Genomic DNA, 20,181 nt, shown 5'->3' with positions numbered 1-20,181 from the left:
ATTTTAGCTAATTTAACTTGACACATAAATGGACATCTGTGGCTTGTGGTGACCCTGTTGGACCCCTCTAGAGCTGGGGCTGACACACTTTTCGTTAAAGGGCCAGAGAGTAAATATTTTAGGCTTTGTGATCCAGACTGTCTCTTGTGAGCCAGACTGTCTACTCGACTCTACCAAGATAGTGTAAAAGCAGCCATAGACAAAATGTAAATGGATGGATTTGGCTGTGTTCCAATAAAACTTTATTTACAAAAATGGCTGGTTTGGTGACCCTGGCCCAGGCTCTAAAAAGAAGATGGGCTTTAGAACTAGAAGACATGGACTTGAAGCCTATCCTATTCGTTCTGTGATATTCAGCAAGTTATTCTACCTCTTTGTCTTGTAGGTCCCTAATGAGGTAGTGCTTACCTCATCTTTGTGAAAATGAGATGAGAATGATGCATATAATATGTCCAGCAAACTGTCACACAATAAAAAGGGAAAATAAACACTTTCCTCCTTCCTTCTTCTGCTCCAAGGAGATAATTCTTTACTATATCTTAACCAAATATCTAGACCAGATATCAGAACTTAGAGCAAATAATAATTAGAAGTAGCATATTTTATGTGTATGTCTTACCAACTGTAATCTCTGTGAGGGTAAGAACCATGTTATTCCTCTCATCTAGCCCAATCCCTAGGACTTGCCTTACATGATTGTAGAGAATCTTAGTTGAAATTGTTTTGTGTTACCTTGAGCTTGCCCAGCCAGTTAAGGCATTGAAAGATCCCCAGATTAATATTCCAAGGCCTAAACCAATGGTTTTGATAATTGGGACAACAGCAATGTTCCCTGTAGATGTAACATACAGAAAAAAATGTTATTTCTAACAGAAAAAATACATTTATAAATTGAATTAATTTTTAACTTCAACTAAAGCTTATGAGATTTTGACAAATATAATAAAGTACAATTCCTCATTTTTGAAATAAAGTAACTACACTTTTGGCATTGAACTCATGCTTATGATTGCTAAAACAAACAGACATAAGACAAAATCTTACAAAGAAAAATACTGAATTAGCTCTTTGCCTAGTTGCATCAATGCTTTTATCCTTAACATAGGTCTTTATTCTGTAACTTTTTGCAGAAGGTATCAATTATAAAATTAGTAGTGGCTGTCCTCTTAGACTTGAACCAGGGCCAACCACTGGTAGAAGTTTCTGGCCCAATATGGCTCCAGATTTTGCTCTTCTATGCTGCCTGACTTGTCTTCTGGAATCCTGCATTCATTACTTTGTGCTCTGGAAGGTCACTCAAGGCCAAATGCATGATTGTTTTTTTTACAATTCTTAACCTCTCAGCAGTCTGGCTTCAGTCCTGCAATCTTCTCTTAAAAGGTTTCCTCTCATAGCTTCCAAGATGCCTTCATTTCCTGATTCCCTCCTGTCTCTCCTTAGCTCTTTCACTGGTTGCTCTCTCTTGGCATACTTTCTGGATTTAGATGCCCCCTAAAAACTTTCCTCTGAACACATTCTTCTTTTGCTATATTCTTCTTTGGGTACTTGACCTAATTTCAGGATTTCAGCTGTCAGTTAGAGACACACGATCCCAGTGGTATTGTTCTAGCCTGGACTTTCTACAAACTTTTAGTGCTATGTTCCCAACCACTGCAAGAGGCCTCCCACCAGAAGTCCCTCGCTGCGGGAACGTCAGGAACTTTCAACTCACAAGGTCCCAAGCTGAACTATCCTTTTTCTTTTTGGACACATACCTCTTTCTGTTTTCATTGCTCATGTCAATGGTACCACCACCCTCCTCATCACCTATAATAAAATCCCTACATCATCACTCACTTCTCCCTTTCCTCTACACCCCATATCCATTCAGTTACTATGACCTATTTCACCCATGCTGGCAACATTTCTCAAGTTATAGCCCTCCCCACTGAATCCCAAAGGAATCTGCTGGGTGATTATAAATACTATAGTTGTGATAAAGATCGGTAGGATAATGGATACTTTCTCTGTTCCTCTCTCCCCATTAAACATGATAAAAGTGATCACAATAATGGAAATTTAAAAGTGAACTCTTTTGTCCTCCAACTCATGAACTTTACTAAATCACTTAATTCTGCAGAGACTCAAAATAAATGGGTACCCAAAAAACTTTTAACATTCTAAAATGTATTTGCTTTTAATCAAATTAACCCCTGAAGAGCCTTGATACTTCGAATTCTTTTTGCTAAATAGAATAGAAATCTCCTAGGGTGCATTTATATTAATAGAAGGAAAACCATCCTGACCGTCCAAGCAAAGGTATACATTCTAGTTATACAGTTTCAGGTATTCATAAAGCAACAGAGGGAAGATTTTTGTTTTTATTTTTTTTGCCAGTGTTTTTGAGATGGGAATGTGTGTCTGTTTGCCTACATTTAAGGACAAGTCTTAAAGACTATTAGTAGTCTTAGAGACTACTATTCAAAAAATATTTTCTGATAAACATAGAGAAAAAAGGGTTGGAGCGCTTAAACTAATATACGAGCTACACTTGAATAGATAGAGAACAATAGAAATGTTTTCGCTGTAATTCTCTACCAAGAACTAAGAACAGAATCATTAGGAGGAAAAAAGAAATGCACCCAAAATCTTTGCAGAGCATCTGAATGAAAGAAACAAAATTAATTTCTAGTATCTATGACTCAGGATTACTCAGAATTGCTGTTGGTGCTATTTCCTTTTATTATGAATCAGAGTCATTTTGATCAGTATTAAATGATTAAAGAATAAATTATATCATACATTACCTGTTGCCCAAATGCAGCCCCCAACCATTGCAAAAGGCCAAAATTTAGGGCAACGTAATACCAGATTGACCACCAGGGCAACCAACCATACGGCAGCACAAAGTACCCACTGGAGAAACATTCCTGGAAATAAAAGAAATTGCTTTCTGTCGTTCAAACTGATCTGAAAAATTTAATGCTTAAGAATATCAAAGAGATCTTATTATAAGAATAACCACAGCTTATTGAATGCCTGTATTTGGGTACTTCGCACATTTAATTTTTACAACTACTAAGCATCACAGTTAATCCGAGTTTGAAGATGGAGAAAATGAATGTGAGATGACTCAACTTGGCTAAAGAGCTTACGGTTTGCAGGCCTTGAATTTAAACCGAGGCATTGACTCTGAAGCTTACCGAGTACAGTGCATTCCTGCTTGACATTCTTTTGTTGGTTGGTTTGTTTGACTTCTTAGACAAATCAAGACTTTTCTACCAAAGAGTATTTGACCCTTTCTACCAAAGAGCTCTTGCCAATATGCTGCATCTACTGCCACTTCTCACCCAAACACAGCTATAAGAATTACAGAATAGCCTAACAGTAATTAAAAACTTTTGGGGATCATTTTTGTCACCCTTGGGATAAAAATAAAGCCATTTATGGCCACCTGTAGACCTCCTACAGTTACAGTTGAGTGCCTGTGATGAACCAGATGTCACAAACCTGAGAATTAGCATTCTGGGTCAGGGAATTCTCTTTCTGGGCTCTGGGTTGCCATTTGCCAGTTATCCGAAGATGACATGGTGATATGAAGTCTATCTGTACCTGATGCTTCTGTACCATCAAGAGTTTAGGGATTAAAAAGTTAAAGAAAAAGTCTATACTGGAAGAAAGACTAGGGCATTTATAACTCAGTGTAGTGCTTTTGCCTCTAACTGGGGAAGATTTTTGCCTATTTCCATTCAATTTCATGTTGGAGGAGAGAAAAAAAATGGCTGTTAACCTCTAAGACAAAAAAAGGAAGATCACAGAGGTGAAAGGGAACTCAATTTTACAAGTTCTTCATTTCACAAATGAGAAATTAAGAACAAAAGAGCCGATGAGACTTGCCCAGGATCACACGGTTGCTGAGAGACACCTAAAGGCCAGTTCCTCTACCCCTTCATATATATTTTGTTTTTCTTTTAGTAGTTTCCATTTCCATTCTAACTCCAAAGAAAAAGAGAAGAAAGGCCCTGGAAGAAAGATTTGTAATTCTATTGTTTAATTAAGTAGCAAGTCACGAGGAACTGAGGGGACAGCACAATTTCTTCCCACCAGGTATTCAGTGCAACATCTCCAGTTTCTTCTTCTGGCTACAATGTGGAGCATCTGGCTAATAGAGGGCGCCTGGGTGGCTCAGTTGGCTAAGCCACAGACTTTGGCTCAGGTCATGACCTCATGGTTCCGTTAGCGGGTTCGAGCCCCACGTAGGGCTCTGTACTGACAGCTTGGAGCCTGGAGGCTGCTTCAGATTCTGTCTCCCTCTCTCTCTCTACCCCTTCCCTGCTTGTGCTCTCTCACTCTCAAAAATAAGTAAACAAATATTAAAAAATAATAAAGGCAAGTAGATTTTTAAAAGAGGAAAAAAACCCGTCTTGCTTCTTCCTTAAGTTCACATTACAGTCAAGTCGATTGTAGTGTGCTTTGTCTAAAAACACTGCACTATGCAAAATCACATAATCAAAACTTCAGAGTTGTAATGGGGAAAAAGGGAACAACACTCAAAAATTTCATTAACACATATGGAAACAAAAGGCAAGAACCTAATAAAAATGGCAGTACAGTTTTACACTCGCTAAGTGGTGAAGAAATTCAGAAGTATTACAATAAATATGGCCCTTTAACATGAAAAAGACTTGAAGTTTGCTTAGAAGTGGGCATTGGAAGTGTGGCAGCTTGTGAGCTTTTGTGAGGTTGGTGGATGGGGGATCCTAACACCAGATGTGAATGGGTGCGGTGCTGACGGAGCCAAGGGATGTTGAAGGGTGCACGCGCAAGCGCATTTTGTGCCTTAGGTGCATCTTTATCCATCTGGGTGCAGTTTTCCGTGTTTACCTAGTGTTGTGGCAGAGTCAAAATCCAACTGTTTTCTATTATACCAAGCTTGTTTGAAATCCATGTTTTCAAAACAAGTGTATATTGGTAGAAACAACTAACTTCCTTCTTTTGTAAATATAAGAGATATGGCTAAAAAGTCTTCCTGATGGTCTCTTTCTTAGCTTTACCATGACACACAGTCTTAAGATGATCCTATACTGACTAAATCACAGATAAACTGGCATTAGCATTATCAAATGATGTATCTTAAGCTCTATTCATTTGGCACCAAGCACAAGAAAATTGGCAGCCATCATTAAAAAAAGACCACAACAGAGGACTTCATGTTTAAAAATAATATAAAGTTAGCTAATGAAGGAAAAATAATTACCATCACCAGTATCATATTTTTTAAGTGGTACAAAGTTGGAGCCAAACAAAAGAACAGCTACAGAAGAGGAGATGAAACCAGTGATTAAGTCTGTTCCATTATTGCTCATGGTTCCAGTACTGCCCGAGAGTGAGCTGGTTCACTTTAGCCTTGATGTACTTTGCAAGAGCTTCTGAAATAAAATAAAAATAAAACAATTAAGAAATTGTGAATCTGTGAACAAATTGTGACTCATATGTGATAGTTACTGAGCCTTTCCAAAGTATGCTAAGATTCCTTTCTCCAGAAAAAAAGTTAGGACATTATGAAATTACATATTACGTTCACACTCCATGTTCATTCATCTGTTGCTTTGTTTGTTTTCCCAACAAATACTTTTTGGTCACTAATCTACAATTAAAAAAAATACTTTTGGGGGCACCTGAGCTGCTCTCAGTAGGTTAAGCCTCTGAATCTTGACTTCAGATCAGGTCATGATCTCACAGTTCTGAGATTGAGCCCCGAGTTGGGCTCTGCAATGGGCATGGAGCCTGCTTAAGATTCTCCTCCCACCCCCCCCTCTTCACCTCCCACCACCACTCTGCCCCTTCCTTGTTTGCGTTCTCTCTCTCCCAAAAACAAAACAAAAACAAAACCCAAAAGAAAAACTTTGTCTTCAGAGCTCGAAAACCTTACTTCTTCCAAGATCTGGAGACAATTCTTATTATATTATAAAAAAAAAATTCTCTTGTGTAGGCTGACTAGTATAATGAAAACATTTGTGTGGACCTGGACTCAGTTGCTTCAATTAGTTGTGTGACAATCAAAATGAGAGCACATGTGAAGACTTTCAGAACAATTAATGCCTCCAAAGCAAATAGGAGCTTAAGGACACATTTAGGTTGTACTGGTGCTAAATACTCAGAATCATCTAGAGGCAAAGGCAGTTTTCTTATCACTAGTGCCCTCATGGTCTGTACTCATTTAAGTAGTTCATGAAACTTTGTATCTTATGCTTAAAAAAAATGAACAGATAGAAGAATCCCTTAAAGATCTCTTCAAGAATTTCTTAAGTCTCTTCAAGATTTAGATCCTTGAAGAATCCCTTCAGGAATCTCCTACAGTATAAGATCAACAGTGATATGATGCAAAATAACTTCACCTGGTCAGCAAGAACTATGTGAAGCAGCTATTCAGCTATCTGTGCAATCTGGTAGCTGCTAGCCGCATGTAGATAACTAAATTTTCATTAAAAGTAAGTAAAAAACATTCAACTCCTTAGCCAAGCTAACTAAATATCTAGTGCTTGATGTCCACATAGAGCCAGTAGTTACCATTCTGGGGAATGCAGATTATAGAGCATTTTCACCATTGCAGAAAGTTGTCTTGGACTGCTCTGCTAAGCTTATTAAAAAGTTCTGGTTCCCTATGATGAAAGGACCAAACTCACAAATAGCCAAGAATCAGACATTTTTCATAACATTTGGAAAAGGTTATTGAACATAATTCACCCTTTTAGTTGTAGAGGTTACATGAGAAAAAAAATAACACAAAAGGGTCATTTTATCACAGGAGGTAATCAGTCTTTCCACAAAACCATTTTGAAATCATATTTTGCACATTGACTTTTTGGTTCACGTCACCTCTTTAAGCAGTCTGTAATAGAATTTAAGATAATCCGGTCTTTCTTTTTCTCCAAATTTAATGTTGTGATGACTTCTTGTGGATATGTATTGACTAAAGTATATTGTTTTTGTTTTTTTTAAATTTTTTTATGTTTTATTTATTTCTGAGAGAGAGAGAGAGAGAGAGAGAGAGAATGAACAGGGGAGGGTCAGAGAGAGAGGGAGACACAGAATCTGAAACAGGTTCCAGGCTCTGAGCTAGCTGTTAGCATCGAGCCCGACACGGGGCTCGAACCCACGAACCGTGAGATCATGACCTGAGCTGAAATCGGACGCTTAACCGACTGAGCAACCCAGGTGCCCTGACTAAAGTATATTTGAAATCAACTTTCCTTGTTATTTTATTTTATAATGACAATATTTGCTTTAAAGGCATTTCATTTTTCCATCTCTTGTTCCTTATCAAAATTGCTGAATAAATCTTAATAAGAGAAACATCTATTTGAAATTGTATGTGCTTTCTTAAAACAAACCCAAACAAATGCTGTAAGACAATATCTTCCGTGGGGATGTAGTCGAGGAAGAGACATTGAGACATACAAAAACACTGACATAATAACACTACTTCAATAAAAATAATAGTCTTACTGTGAAGCGCAAAGAAAGTTTTAGCCCTGCAATGGCTTATCCACGGGCTACTGTTCAAGAGTCAAGCAGGAGGATTTGTTACTAAGATATCAGAACTGTAATCGGCCACAGGAAATGGAGATCAGCGGACTGAGAAGACTCATGATTTGGTGTTAGGTAAGAAATTACGTTCTTTCCCCCCATTTAAATCGAAACAAGCAAAACAAAACAAAACCTTTACAAGCACACTGATAAGAAGATGTCTAACTTTCAAAAGTGGCCAATTATTTCAGTGAAAAGATGGCTTTATGAAAGACCACGAACAGCTCTAACTTCTTAAGATTCCACTCCAACTGAAGAAATAATTTGAAGTGTTAATCAGAGTACTGCATTTTGACTGTTGAACGAATATTATCAATGTTAATTTACTTAAAGTTGTTGCTTGTTGATAAATGAAATTTATTGCATACAGCTCTGGTATGTTTCAGAAAGAAAGTGATCTAATTTAAAAAACAATTGACAATATGCATTATCTCTATCTAAATCAATGAAATTAATGTGAAAAAGCAAAGCAGTATCACGTTTAGCACATTATTCCCAATTCTTTTTAATGCAGACATGTTAACAAGTCTCAAACCACTTTTAAACAAAAGTAGTTTTCAAATGTTTATTTTTCAAGTGTCCACTGACATTTTATTAAACTACATTCATTCATTTGTATCTTAGTACTTTGGTTTCATGTATTAGTAAATACTTTTTTCTCTTCACTTCTGTCCATTTAAACTCCTATTGTTAGTGTTTGGCACGTTCTGATCCAACATTCTTCAACTAAGAGTTCAGTTTTAGTTTCATGTTAATTTCCTCAAGTCTCCTGCCAGGCTCTGCCGGCATCTTGGCTAACATTCGCAGTGCCTGAAGTCCATATTCAGAGCCCTGATTTTTTTCTTTTTAATCATCAGCGTTTTCTGAAAAACCACGAGACACTCGGCTGCTAAGCTACTGGGTTTCCTGTGATAGCGTGTACTCACTGCGCTCAGGGCGGGCGGAAACTCGCTCAAGCACAGCACCCACCCAAGCCTCCACCGCGCGGCTGGGCTGCCGGCCTGCGCCCGCCGGTTCTCTGCGGCTGGGCCAGCGTGGCCAGCCTGTACTTCCTGCTTGGACAATTACCTGTGACCGGGCGGGAGAAGGGAGGAGTCTAGCACCTGTGACCCAGAGGTCTGTCGCCTCGGTTCGACCAGACTGCCTGGCCAGCCATTACTTCCTGCGGGGACTATTACAGACAGACGGACGGGTGGAGGAGGAAGCGCTCTAATAAAAGGGACCCGGAGGCAGCCGGTTGGGAAACACTTTCCTCCAGCGCAGGAGTGCAAGGTCTTGTGACTCACGTGGCTCCGAGAAGGAGTCCTCAGACCATCTGTCAATCAACCAGCAAACTAGACCGGCTTTTGTGTATTTTAGGAGGTGATTGTTCAGGGAGCTCTTTGCGGGTCACCCTTTAAATGTCACAGAGGTTGGTAGTATCTGTCCTGTTCACGGATGAAACAAAAGGCCAAGGAATTTCACACAATGGTAAAAGGCTTTGTGAAAATTGAATGTGTTATCACTATCAAGAAATTCATCTGAACCACTAATGTCATTAACATCTCTTGTGACATCACAAGATATCACTTGTGATCAGTAATTCTTCATAAATGCACCCATACCATTTACCTGTATATTTATCTAATAGGTACTGAGTACCATGTGAGAATGTAAGGTCTATGCCTCTTAAAGTTGATTGCGCATTACAATCACTGAGGAGGATTTTTCTGCTTTGTTTAGTTTTTAAAATACTAATGACCTGGACCCCACAGCAGACCAGCTGAAATAGGATCTCTGGAGATGCGGATTAAGGATAATTTTCTCCTCCAGGTGATTCTGTTGTGAAGCCAGCCTCGAGAATCATATTCTAGATCAATAGGTGTCAAATTTTATTGCTGGGAAGAATTACCTGGAGAATGAGCTAAAATACAGATTCCTGACATCTCGATTTAGAGCTTGAGAAAGATTGCTCTAGTCCTCCACTGCCTGATATGTAGCCATTAACTGCACATGGCTATTCACATTTAAATTAGAATAAAAATTCAGTAGTTCTCTTGTATTGGACACTTCTTTTTCTTACAATTTTTTAATATTTTATTTTATTTTTGAGAGAGAGAGAGAGAGACAGAGCATGAGTGGGGTAGAAGCAGAAAGAGGGAGACACAGAATCTGAAGCAGGCTCCAGGCTGTGAGCTGTCAGCACCAGAGTCTGATGCGGGGCTCAAACCCACTAACCTCGAGATCATTCATGACCGGAGCCAAAGTGGATCACTTAACTGACTGAGCCACCCAGGCACCCCTGTATTGGACACTTCTTAAGTGCTCAGTAGCCACATGTGCAGGTTTTAGAATATTTCTATCATTGCAGAAACTATCTGTTGGGCAGCACTGTTCTGGACTCAAGAGCCCTGAGAGTTCAGCTGTGGCCTAGAGAGAGTCTTTCCTTTATATAGATTCCAGAACAACAAGGGACATAGATACAAACAAATAAGTTCAGAAAAGGGAAAGGAGAAATGTTGGGTTCTGTCCCAGTCTAAGAGATCAAGGAAGTCCTCTCAGAGGAAGTGACATTTAACTGAGATATTTCAGGGGTTGGTAATGATTGCAGAGTTACAAGAGGGGAGAAGGCATAGGGAGTGCCCAGAGGAAGGATCCTGGAAGGAAATTGTGCTTTAGACATTACTCACATTTATACATGATAGTGCAAGAAGCAAATGAGAAGGAAAAGCATCATGTCATTTAAAGAATTAAGAAAGCTGAGGCTTCTTACCTAAGGGAAGGGATTAATTTGGCAGTTCAGAAAAATTTGAGGAAGCAGTTCCCCTTTCCTCACAAATGCTCTTCCCCACAAAATATAGGGCCAAAATCCAACTTAGAATTGTTTCACTTCATGATTATGAGACCTCAGTGATCATGTGCTTTATTCTTGCTTCGACTTCACATTGAGAAACTGAGACTCACGCTATTGTGAATTCCCTAAAATCTTAAAGTGAGTTGGGGGCTGAGTCAGGCTTGAGGACATTTATTACAAGGATGTCCCAGGACTGGTGCTTTTCACATGATGCCACAGATCCAACCCAAACATGGATGATCCTCTGCTTAAACTCAGATTTTCCTTGGAGGTTGTTTCATGTGCACTAATGTCTAAACATAAAGGTATGTTGGAAGAGCTTGGGAAGCCACTAGAAGATCCAGGTTAGTTTCATCTACTAGCCATTTATCTCTGGAAAAGTCATTTAATCTCTCTAAACCTGTTTCCTTGTATATATTATTATTGACATAATGAGATCTGTGACATAATGAGATCTGTGTACCTCACCCTTTTATGTGGTCAAAGGATAAAATGGATAAAAAATATTATTAAGACTTCTGGTTTCGGCCATGGCATTTGTAGATCTTGGGTGTTACCATTTCTGTCATCAGGACAAGAAGAAGGCCGAATACACTGAAAGTCAACAACTCTTCTTAGATCTACCAGGTGATTGCGATCACAAGATAAATCACCTCCCTGAAAACGGTGGAGGTAGGTATATGCAGAGAATTGCACCTTACGAGCCACTAGAGCCAGTAATGGGTGAGGGCTCTTCAACAGTAATGATGGGGACCCAGTGACAGGGGAGCACCCACACTTTAATAAGAGTCTACCTTCAGGAGTCCTGCCAGGTTCTCACAGTGAAGATCAGAGAAAAATTCCCTCTTGATTCTGGCAAAGGGAGGGAAAAAGTAACCATTATGAAACACGCCCAGAGCCTTCTGCTCTCAGAAATAAAAACTAGCCTTTTAGGTAAACTTCTTTATCAGAAATTTACCTGACTTGGAAGAAGAGCAACTGGGCGATTTGAGCCCCTTTTAGCCTTCCCGTCTCTCTTCAGGGGAGGGAAAAAAAGGGGTCCTGGGATGCTGACTCACTAAAATTAAGGAGTACACAAGATTACAGAGTGCTTCCACTCCTGTGACCATGTTAAACGTGTTCCGGTACAATAACAGTGGATTACAAGTGAGAGAGCTGCAAGACAGACAGTGTTTAAGAAGGAATTTCTCAGGCGCCTGGGTAGCTCAGTTAGTTAAGCATCAGACTTCCACTCAGGTCATGATCTCACAGTTCCTGAGTTTGACTCCCACCTGGGGCTCTGTGCTAACAGCTAAGAGCTTGGAGCCTGCTTTGAATTCTGTGTCTCCCTCTCTCTCTGCCCTTCCCCCACTCACACGCTGTTACTCTCTCTTTCTCTCTCCAAATTAAATAAACACTTAAAAATGAAAAAAAAAGGAGTTTCTAAGAAAACACAAAGGCAAAAGAAGAGACAGAAGGAAGGATTAAGGGAAATTGAAACCTATGACACCTATAGCTGTAGCAAATATTAAACAAAGTCTAACTCCTGGTTAGGTAAAAAGAAAATCTCACACTAAAGACCTGCTTACAACAGTATCTAGTATTTGATACATCATATCTGACTTATAAAAAAAAAATTGCAAAAAATACTAAAAGGCAAGAAGAAACAGTTTAAAGATATAAAGCAAACCTCAGAACCAGACTCAGATATATATGGTAGACATTTTGGAGTTTTCAGACTTCAGATTTAAAATACCTATTATTAATATACTAAGAGTTCTATTGGAAAAGTTAACATACAAGAAAAGATGTATAATATGAGAGGTGAAAATGCTAGAAAACAGAAACATTGCAACTGAAACAAAATGGTTTTTTAAAGCTGAAGTCAGGAAGCTTGAAGATATATCAGTAGAAAGTTTGCAAACTTAAATGTAGAGAGAACAGAGAATTAAAATAAAACACAACAGAATATTAAAAAAAGTGGGAAAATTACAAAAATGTGTCAAATATAGGTAATGAGATACCAGAAAGAAAAGAAAGTAGCAGAAGTATTCAAAGTAATAATGGCTGAGAATTTTCCAAAATTAATTAGATAGATGATACCAAATCACAGATCCAAGAAGCTCAAACACCAAATAGGATGAAAACAGAAAATATCTGCATGTAGGCATATCATATTCAATATGCAAAAAATCAGGCAAAGAAAAAATATTGAAAGAAGCCAGAGGGGAAAAATACATACCTTATCTATAGAGGATCAAACATAATAATTTCATCAGGCTTTTCTTTAGAAACCAGGCAAGCAAGAAAAGAGTTTAGTGAAATATTTTATATTAAAAGAAAAGTCCACCAACCTAGACATCTGTATCAAGGGTAATTGTTTTTATAAAAGTGAAGAGAAAATAAAGACTTTCTGAGACAAAAACTGAGTGAATAGTTTTGCTTTTTATTTTTATTTTTTTTTAATTTTTTATGTTTTGTTTATTTCAGAGAGAGAGAGACAGTGTGAGCAGGGGAGGGTCAGAGAGAGAGGGAGACACAGAATCTGAGAACAGGCTCCAGGCTCTGAGCTAGCTGCCAGCACAGGGCTCAAACCCACAAACAGTGAAATCAAGAGCCGAGCTGAAGTCGGACGCTCAACCGACTGAGCCACCCAGGCTCCCCTTTTGATTTTTAATTAGTAGACCAATCTTGGAAGAAATGTTCAAAGAAGTTTTTCATAGAGAAGGAAAAGGATATAGTTCAGAAACTTGGATTCAGATAAAGAAAGGAAGGACATTGGAAAAAAATAAAGCAAAATAAGACTTTTAATTTCATTCTTAACTGATCTAATAGATAGCTGCAAAACAATAAAACCAACAGTGTATTAGGTGGTTACAGTTTATGGTTGTAGCTTATATGGCTATATAGCTTATAGTGTAAGTGAGATGAATGATAGCAATCTCCGAAGTGACAGGAGGGAAGAATTAGGAATAGTCTATTATAATGTACTCACACTATCTGTGACGAGGTAAGGTGTTATTTGGAAGTGGATTTAGATAGGTTGTAAATGTATATTGCAAAGTCTAAGGCAATTCCTGAAATTCTGGTAAGAAGAAGTATAGCTGATATGCCAAGAGAGAAGAGAAAGTGAAATCAAACAAAATGCCTAATTGAAACCAGAGAAATTAGAAAAAAATAAAAGGGAAGAAGACAAAGGAAACAAAGAAGAGGCCAACAAATAGAAAATAGCGTATGGTAGGTATTATTCCAACTCTGTCAATAATCACTTTAAATGTGAATAAACTGAATACAGCAATTAAAAGATAGAGCAAATAAAAAACAGAATGCAACTATGTGATGTTTACAGGAAATCTACTTTAATTAGAAAGATACAGATTAAATGGGGTGGAAAAGATACACCATTCTAACAGTAATCAAAATGAAGCTGGGATAGCTATTTTAATTTCAGAAAAAGAAGACTTCAGGACAAGGAAAATATCAGGGACAAAAAGAGGAATGACATAATGATAATGCGGTTTACTCTCCAAGAAGACATGATATTCTTATCTATGCACATCACAGCAGAATATCAGAATATATGAGGAAAAAGCAGTTAAAATTGCATGAAGAAATTGACACAAATTCACTGTTACAGTTGGAGTCTTCAATACCCCTCCATAGTAATTGACAGACCCAGCAGGCAAAAAAAAAAAAAAAAAAAAAAAAAAAAAACCAAAAAAAAAAAAAAAAAAAAAAAAAAAAAAAAAAAATCAATAAAGATATAGTTGAACTGCATTGCAGTATCATCCTCTGTATCTAACTGACACTTACATAAAATTTCATGCAACCACAGTAGCCTACACATTCTCCTGAAGCTCACATAGAGCCGGGACTAAGAGAGACTACATTCTGGGCTATTTAATATATCTTAATAAATTTAAAAGAATAAATACCATAGAAAGCATGCTCTCAGACCACAATGAAGTTACACTAGAAATAGATAATGGAAAGATAGCTGGAAGATCACAAAATATTGAAGTGTAAAAAACACCTCTAAAAATAAAAGGTACTTCAAACTAAATGAAAATGAAAATACTATTTATGAAATTTATGAGATGCAGTGAAATCAGTGCTTAGAGGGATATAATTCATATATTAGAGAAAAAAGCTTTGAAATTAATAGTCTAAGTGTATACAATAGGAAACTAGAAACAGAAAAACAAATTAAAGCCAAAGTAAGGAAAAGAAGAAAAAGGCTAGAGTATAAATCAATAAAATTGAAAAACAGAAATCAATAAAGAAAATCTATGAAAAAAGCTGGTTATTTGAAAAGATCAATAAAATTAAGAAACTTCTGTCCATGCTAATTAAAAAAAAAGAAAAAGAAGACACAAATTACTATTACTAGAAATGGAAAAGATATCATCACTACTGATCTTCTGGATGTTACAAGATAAGGAACATTATGAACAACTTCATGCCCACATATTTGATAACCTAGATGAAACAGACCAATTCCTTGAAAGACACAATCTGCCAAAACTCCCTTGAAGAGAAATAGATAATCTGAATAAGCCTGTATCTATTAGAGAAATTGTATCAATAATTAGTAGCCTTGTAAACAGAAAGCATCAGGCCTAGGAAAGTTCACCCTTGAATCAAACATTTAAACAAGAACTTATACTAATGATCTACAATGTTTTCCAGAAAACAGCAACAGAAACACCTCCTAACTTATTCTGAGACCAGCATTGTCTTTATACTAAAATCAGATATTAGGAAAATTAAAAGAAAGTTAGAAGGACATTAGAAGAGAAGAAAATTACTGACCAATATGTCTCATGAACATAAATGCAAAAGCCTTCAACAAAATATTAGCAAATATAAGCCAACAATGTATAAAAAGAATTATATGCCATGACCAAGTGGGATTTATCCCAGGTATGTAAAACTGGTTGAACAATCAAAAATCAGTTTCTGTAATCTATCATATCAACATCTTAACAAGAACGTCATGGGATCCTATCAATAGGTACAGCAAAAACATTTGACAAAGTCCAGTACCCATTCATAATAAAAATACCCAGCAAACTAGGAATAGAGAAGGAAGTTCCTCAACTTGATAAAGAACATCTACCAAAAACCTACATCAAACATATTTAATGGCAAGAAACTAGAACAAAATTCTGGTGAATGAAATCAAAGAACTAAATAAATGGAGAGATATCATGTTCATGAGCAGGAGACTTAGTAATGTTAAGATGTCACATCTTCCCAAGTGGGTCTTGATTCAATGCAATCCCAATCAAAATCCTAGCAAATTATTTTGTGAATGTTGACAAATCAATTTTAAAGTTTATCTGGAAAGTCAAAATACCCAGGCTAACAAACACAATACTGAAGAAGAACAAAGTTGGAGAAATGACACTGCCCAACTTCAAGGCTTATTATCCAGTACTGCAATGAAGACAATGTGGTATCGGTGAAATAATAGACACATGGATTAGTGGAATAGAAAAGAGAGTCCAGAAACAGATTCAAACACATACAATCATCTGTTCCTTGGCAAAGGAGCAAAGGCATTTCAGTGGACAGAGTATAGGGTTTTCAACAAATGGTGCTGAAAGAATTGGACATCCATGTGCAAAACAATGCTAGATGCAGGCGTTACACTTCTCACAACTTAATATGTACCATACACCTAAATGTGAGGCACAGAACTTAAAAGTTTGTAGAAGACAACATAGTACGAAATCTAAGTGAACTTGGGTTTGGTGATGAGCTTTCATAAACAAAGCACAATCATAAAAGCACATATCAATAAAGCATACAACTGATAAATTAGACTTATTAAAATGAAAGAACTGCTCTGTAAGACATTAAAAAATGAAAAGACAGCCCTCATATGGGAGAAATATTTGGAAAATACATATCTAATGAACAACTTCCATCTAAAAATATTTAAGATCCTTAAAAGTCAACAACACAAGTTGAAAAGTGGACTAATGATCAGAACAGGTCTCAGTAAAGAAATTATAAAAATGGCAAATAATCATACAAAGAGATGCTCAAAGTAATATATCATTAGTCAATTGAAAATTAAAACAACAAGTGCAAAATAAATTGCAGTTTAAAACCATTGTACACCCACTAGAATAGCTAAAATCCAAGACTGACAAAGTGAATTGATGGTAAGGCTGTGGAGCAACTAGAACCCTCATTCATGGTGGGTGGGACTGCAAAATGGTATATGGTTCCTTTGGAAGACACTTTAGCAATTTCTTACAAAACTAAATATAGTCTGACCATATTATCTAGCCATCATGTTTCTAGGTATTTACCGAAATCACTTAAAACTTGGGTCTACATAAATGTTTATAGCAGCTTTATCCATAATTGCTAAACACTAGAAGCATCCAAGAGGTCTCTTAATAGGTGAATGGATAGACAAATCATAGTACATCATACAGTGGAATATTATCTAAAAATAAAAAGAAGTGAACTATCAAATTACAAAAAGACATGGATGAATTTTAAATGTGTACTGCCCAGTGAGAAAAGCTAATGGGAAAAAGCTGCATACTATATGGTTTCAACTCTATGACATTCAGGGTAAAGCAAGACTATGGAGACAGTGAAAAGGCCTGTGTTTGCAAAGAGTTCAAAGAGAGAAGGGGTGGATGAGTATGTGAAACACAGGGATTGTAAGGGCAACAAAACTATTCTGTATGACACTCTAATGATGGGTATATGACATTTGCCAGAATCCACAGAACTGTGCAACCTAGAGACTAAACCCTAATATAAGCTCTGGAATTTAGTTCATAGTAAATTATCAATATGGGCTCATCAATTGTAAAGATGCAACACATCATTAATATGCAATGATACACACTAATGAACATGTTAATATAGGGGAAATGTGAGGGGGGAGAGAGGCCATATATGGATACTCTGTCCTACCTGCTTATTTTTTCTGTTATCTAAAACTGTTCCAAAAATAATAAATCTATGAAAATATTATTATTTTGTGTTTGTGATTATTTTATAGCACTTACACTCTTTTCTCAGTCAGGTGAAGCATACCAACTACATCAAATTTAAAATACAGTGATATGTATGTGTGTACATATATGTATACACACACACACACACTATTTGTTTATCTTTTACAACCATTCACTAAATATGAGAAGTATTTATAAAGTGAGACTTTTACTGTCAAGTACTATTTTATTCTTTTCTATAGAATCAAAACCAATGTTTCCCATGTGTAATCTTTAAACTCATGTTTATCATTTTATGACCCTTTGGGATATGTATGGATATAAGATCTTAAAAAATCTGTTATTTTCTCTCCTTCCCCTGTTTGCTGATGATCTTGGAGGCTTACACCTTATAGGTATGCACTTCTGCTCCCCATTTTGAGGATCTCTCTCTATAAAGAGAAATTACAAATTGTGCGAAGGCATCAAAAACCTGATGATTCATCAGATAATGTAATTATGCACTTAGAGGCTGCTTGGCTCCTCTCCCCCCCTTTTCTCTCTGCCCCTCCTCCACTTGTGCACGTGCACACTCTCTGTCTCAAAATAAATAAATACTTAAAAAACAGAACAAGGAGCTTAAAGAGGAAAGGTATCAAGATAAAACAAAATAAAAGGTACAGATCCTAAGGACTCATATAATTACTATCATTTAATTTCAATTTTGGTCTGAGTTTCACAAAGAAAAAGGCAAACAGTTGGTTAGGATAGTTTTCCATTTAACTGCTATTTTTGTAAAACAATTATTCAGGAGAGGAAAGCCTTTAGTAACATCAAATTTAGAAGCAGCTTTATAACGTGGAGTGGGTCACAAAAGGTCTGTGTTTGAAGCATTTTACTGTTACTACTAATTGAATTTTTTTTACATCCTTAACGTTCATATGCTTACCTGACAAATCTTTATGAAGTATGTATTATAATAAATCCAACACTGCTCTAAAGATTGGAAGTAGATGAAAATCTCTGCATCAAGTAAGCTTTCACCTTAAAAGGGGAGCCAGATAATAAGCGATATATATAGTATATTAAACAGTAATATATGCTAAGGGAAATACGAAAACAAAGGTGGAAGAAATAATGGAGAATGTGTGTGAGTGTAGGTGTATGTAGGGAAGATGTATTTTTAGAAGGGTAGTCAGAAAAGGCCTCACTCAGAGAGAGACATTTGAATAAAGGCATGAATAAGGTGGGAGAGGGGAGAGGGACTGGTGAGTATAGGCCTCGAGGCATATTTGAGGAATGGCAAAGAGGTCACCATAGGTGGGACCAAGATGGAGAGGGAAGGGTTAGGAGATGAAGTTAGGTAGCAGTGGTGAACAGGATGGAAGTCATCAAGAGGACTTTGGCTTTCTTTCAGGAAAATTGGGAGCCACTGAAGTATTTTGATCACAGGAGATGTATTAGTTATCCATTGTTGCATAACAGATTATCCCAAATGTAGTAGCTTACATAAAACTTATATCTCACAGCTTCTGTGAGTCAAGTATTCAAGAGCATCTTGGATAGACTCTCACCGAATGTCTCATAAAGTTGCTGTCAGATGTTGGCTGAGGTTCCAGTCATCTGACAATGTAGTCATCCGTGTAGCCTAGAGGCTCTACGTCCAAGTTGCTTTACTTACATGACTGTCAAGTTGGGTCCAGCTGATGGTAGAAGACCTCAGTTCCTCTACACATGGGCTTCACATGGGACTACTCGAATGATCTCATGACATGGTGCAGTTTTCCCCAGTGTGAGAAATTTAAAAAGGTGGACGTGTCATTGTCCTTTGTGACCTAGCTTCTGAAGTCACACACCGTTGTTTCTGCAGTGTTCTATGGGTCACACAGTTAATCCCTGATTCAGTGAGAGAGGAGACATGGATACCAAGAGCTGAGGATCACGGGGGGCTGACTTGGATGCTGACTGCCAGGGAAAACAGGAAGAGAATTACTGGAACAATGCCCTTGCCTGGGCACGAGCACATGGGATCCAGCACAAAAGCAGAGGGCATAGCTCTTGTTAGGTGCACGGAGAGGTCATCCATAGGAACAGTGTATCGGTGCAATTGCAGAAGGGTGAGAAGTGGTGAGAGTTTGAGCACATTCTCTTCTAGCTTTTTGTTTTTTCTGCTTCTCAGTGAGATAGAAAGCAAGGTCATAGGTCAAGAATAAGGACTGGGTAAGGAGTTTTTGAGGTTCATATTTCAAGTTTTTCAGTATCTCTCAAGGGAAGCGGTGGTCATTGTCATATTACTTGCTTCATCATATTAATAAGGAGAAAACCCCCTCTTTTTGACCACTGTTGTATTCAAAGAGGCAGCAGCCCACATTTTAGTAAAGTGAAAGGAAACCAATTCTGGCTTTTTTTTGTTTTTCATTTTATTTTATTTTTTTAAATGTTTTATTTATTTCTAGGAGAGACAGAGAGAGACAGCGTGAGCAGGGGAGGGTCAGAGAGAGAGGGAGTCAGACTGAAACAACCTCCAGGCTCTGAGCTGGCAGTCAGCACAGAGCCTGACGCGGGGCTCGAATCCACAAACCGCGAGATCATGACCTAAGCGAAAGTCGGACGCTTAACCGACTAAGCCACCCAGGCACCCCGGTTTTTCATTTTAAAGTCAGTGATTTTTTCTTCTTTAGTCTCAAGAACTTTTTATGTTTATAATATGGAAACTTTTTATCTATAAACAAATTTTGTTTTGCAGTTATATTGTTTTCTTTACTTCTGCTTATGGAATAGGATAAAATACAGATAACTCCATGTGCTTAAGGGAGACTCTACAATGTGAGA

At 37.4% G+C, this 20,181-nt stretch overlaps 1 protein-coding gene across 4 annotated transcripts in view; it reads right to left on the bottom strand.

Moving 5' to 3' along the window:
* The window catches only part of TMEM144 (transmembrane protein 144), a 50,713-nt gene extending 31,619 nt beyond the window's left edge, over positions 1–19,094 (bottom strand). Inside the window, exons 1-4 of one of the 4 annotated variants that reach the window (XM_077761446.1) lie at positions 18,924–19,094; positions 5,237–5,408; positions 2,787–2,909; positions 733–832 (exon numbers count right to left, since the gene is read on the bottom strand). In XM_077761446.1, the coding sequence (XP_077617572.1) occupies positions 733–832; positions 2,787–2,909; positions 5,237–5,345 (332 nt within the window). In that variant the 5' untranslated portion in view covers positions 5,346–5,408; positions 18,924–19,094. Of the gene's footprint in view, positions 1–732; positions 833–2,786; positions 2,910–5,236; positions 5,409–8,495; positions 8,615–8,637; positions 8,753–18,923 lie in introns of those variants that run through there. The other 3 variants (XM_077761445.1, XM_077761447.1, XM_077761444.1) reach the window with 3 other exon arrangements.
* Between the last annotated feature and the right edge of the window lie 1,087 nt (positions 19,095–20,181).

This window comes from Crocuta crocuta, unplaced genomic scaffold (assembly GCF_008692635.1).
Source record: "Crocuta crocuta isolate KB4526 unplaced genomic scaffold, BGI_CrCroc_1.0 scaffold422, whole genome shotgun sequence".
Classification (NCBI taxonomy): Eukaryota; Metazoa; Chordata; class Mammalia; order Carnivora; family Hyaenidae; genus Crocuta; species Crocuta crocuta.
This window is presented reverse-complemented; position numbering and strand designations above follow the sequence as displayed.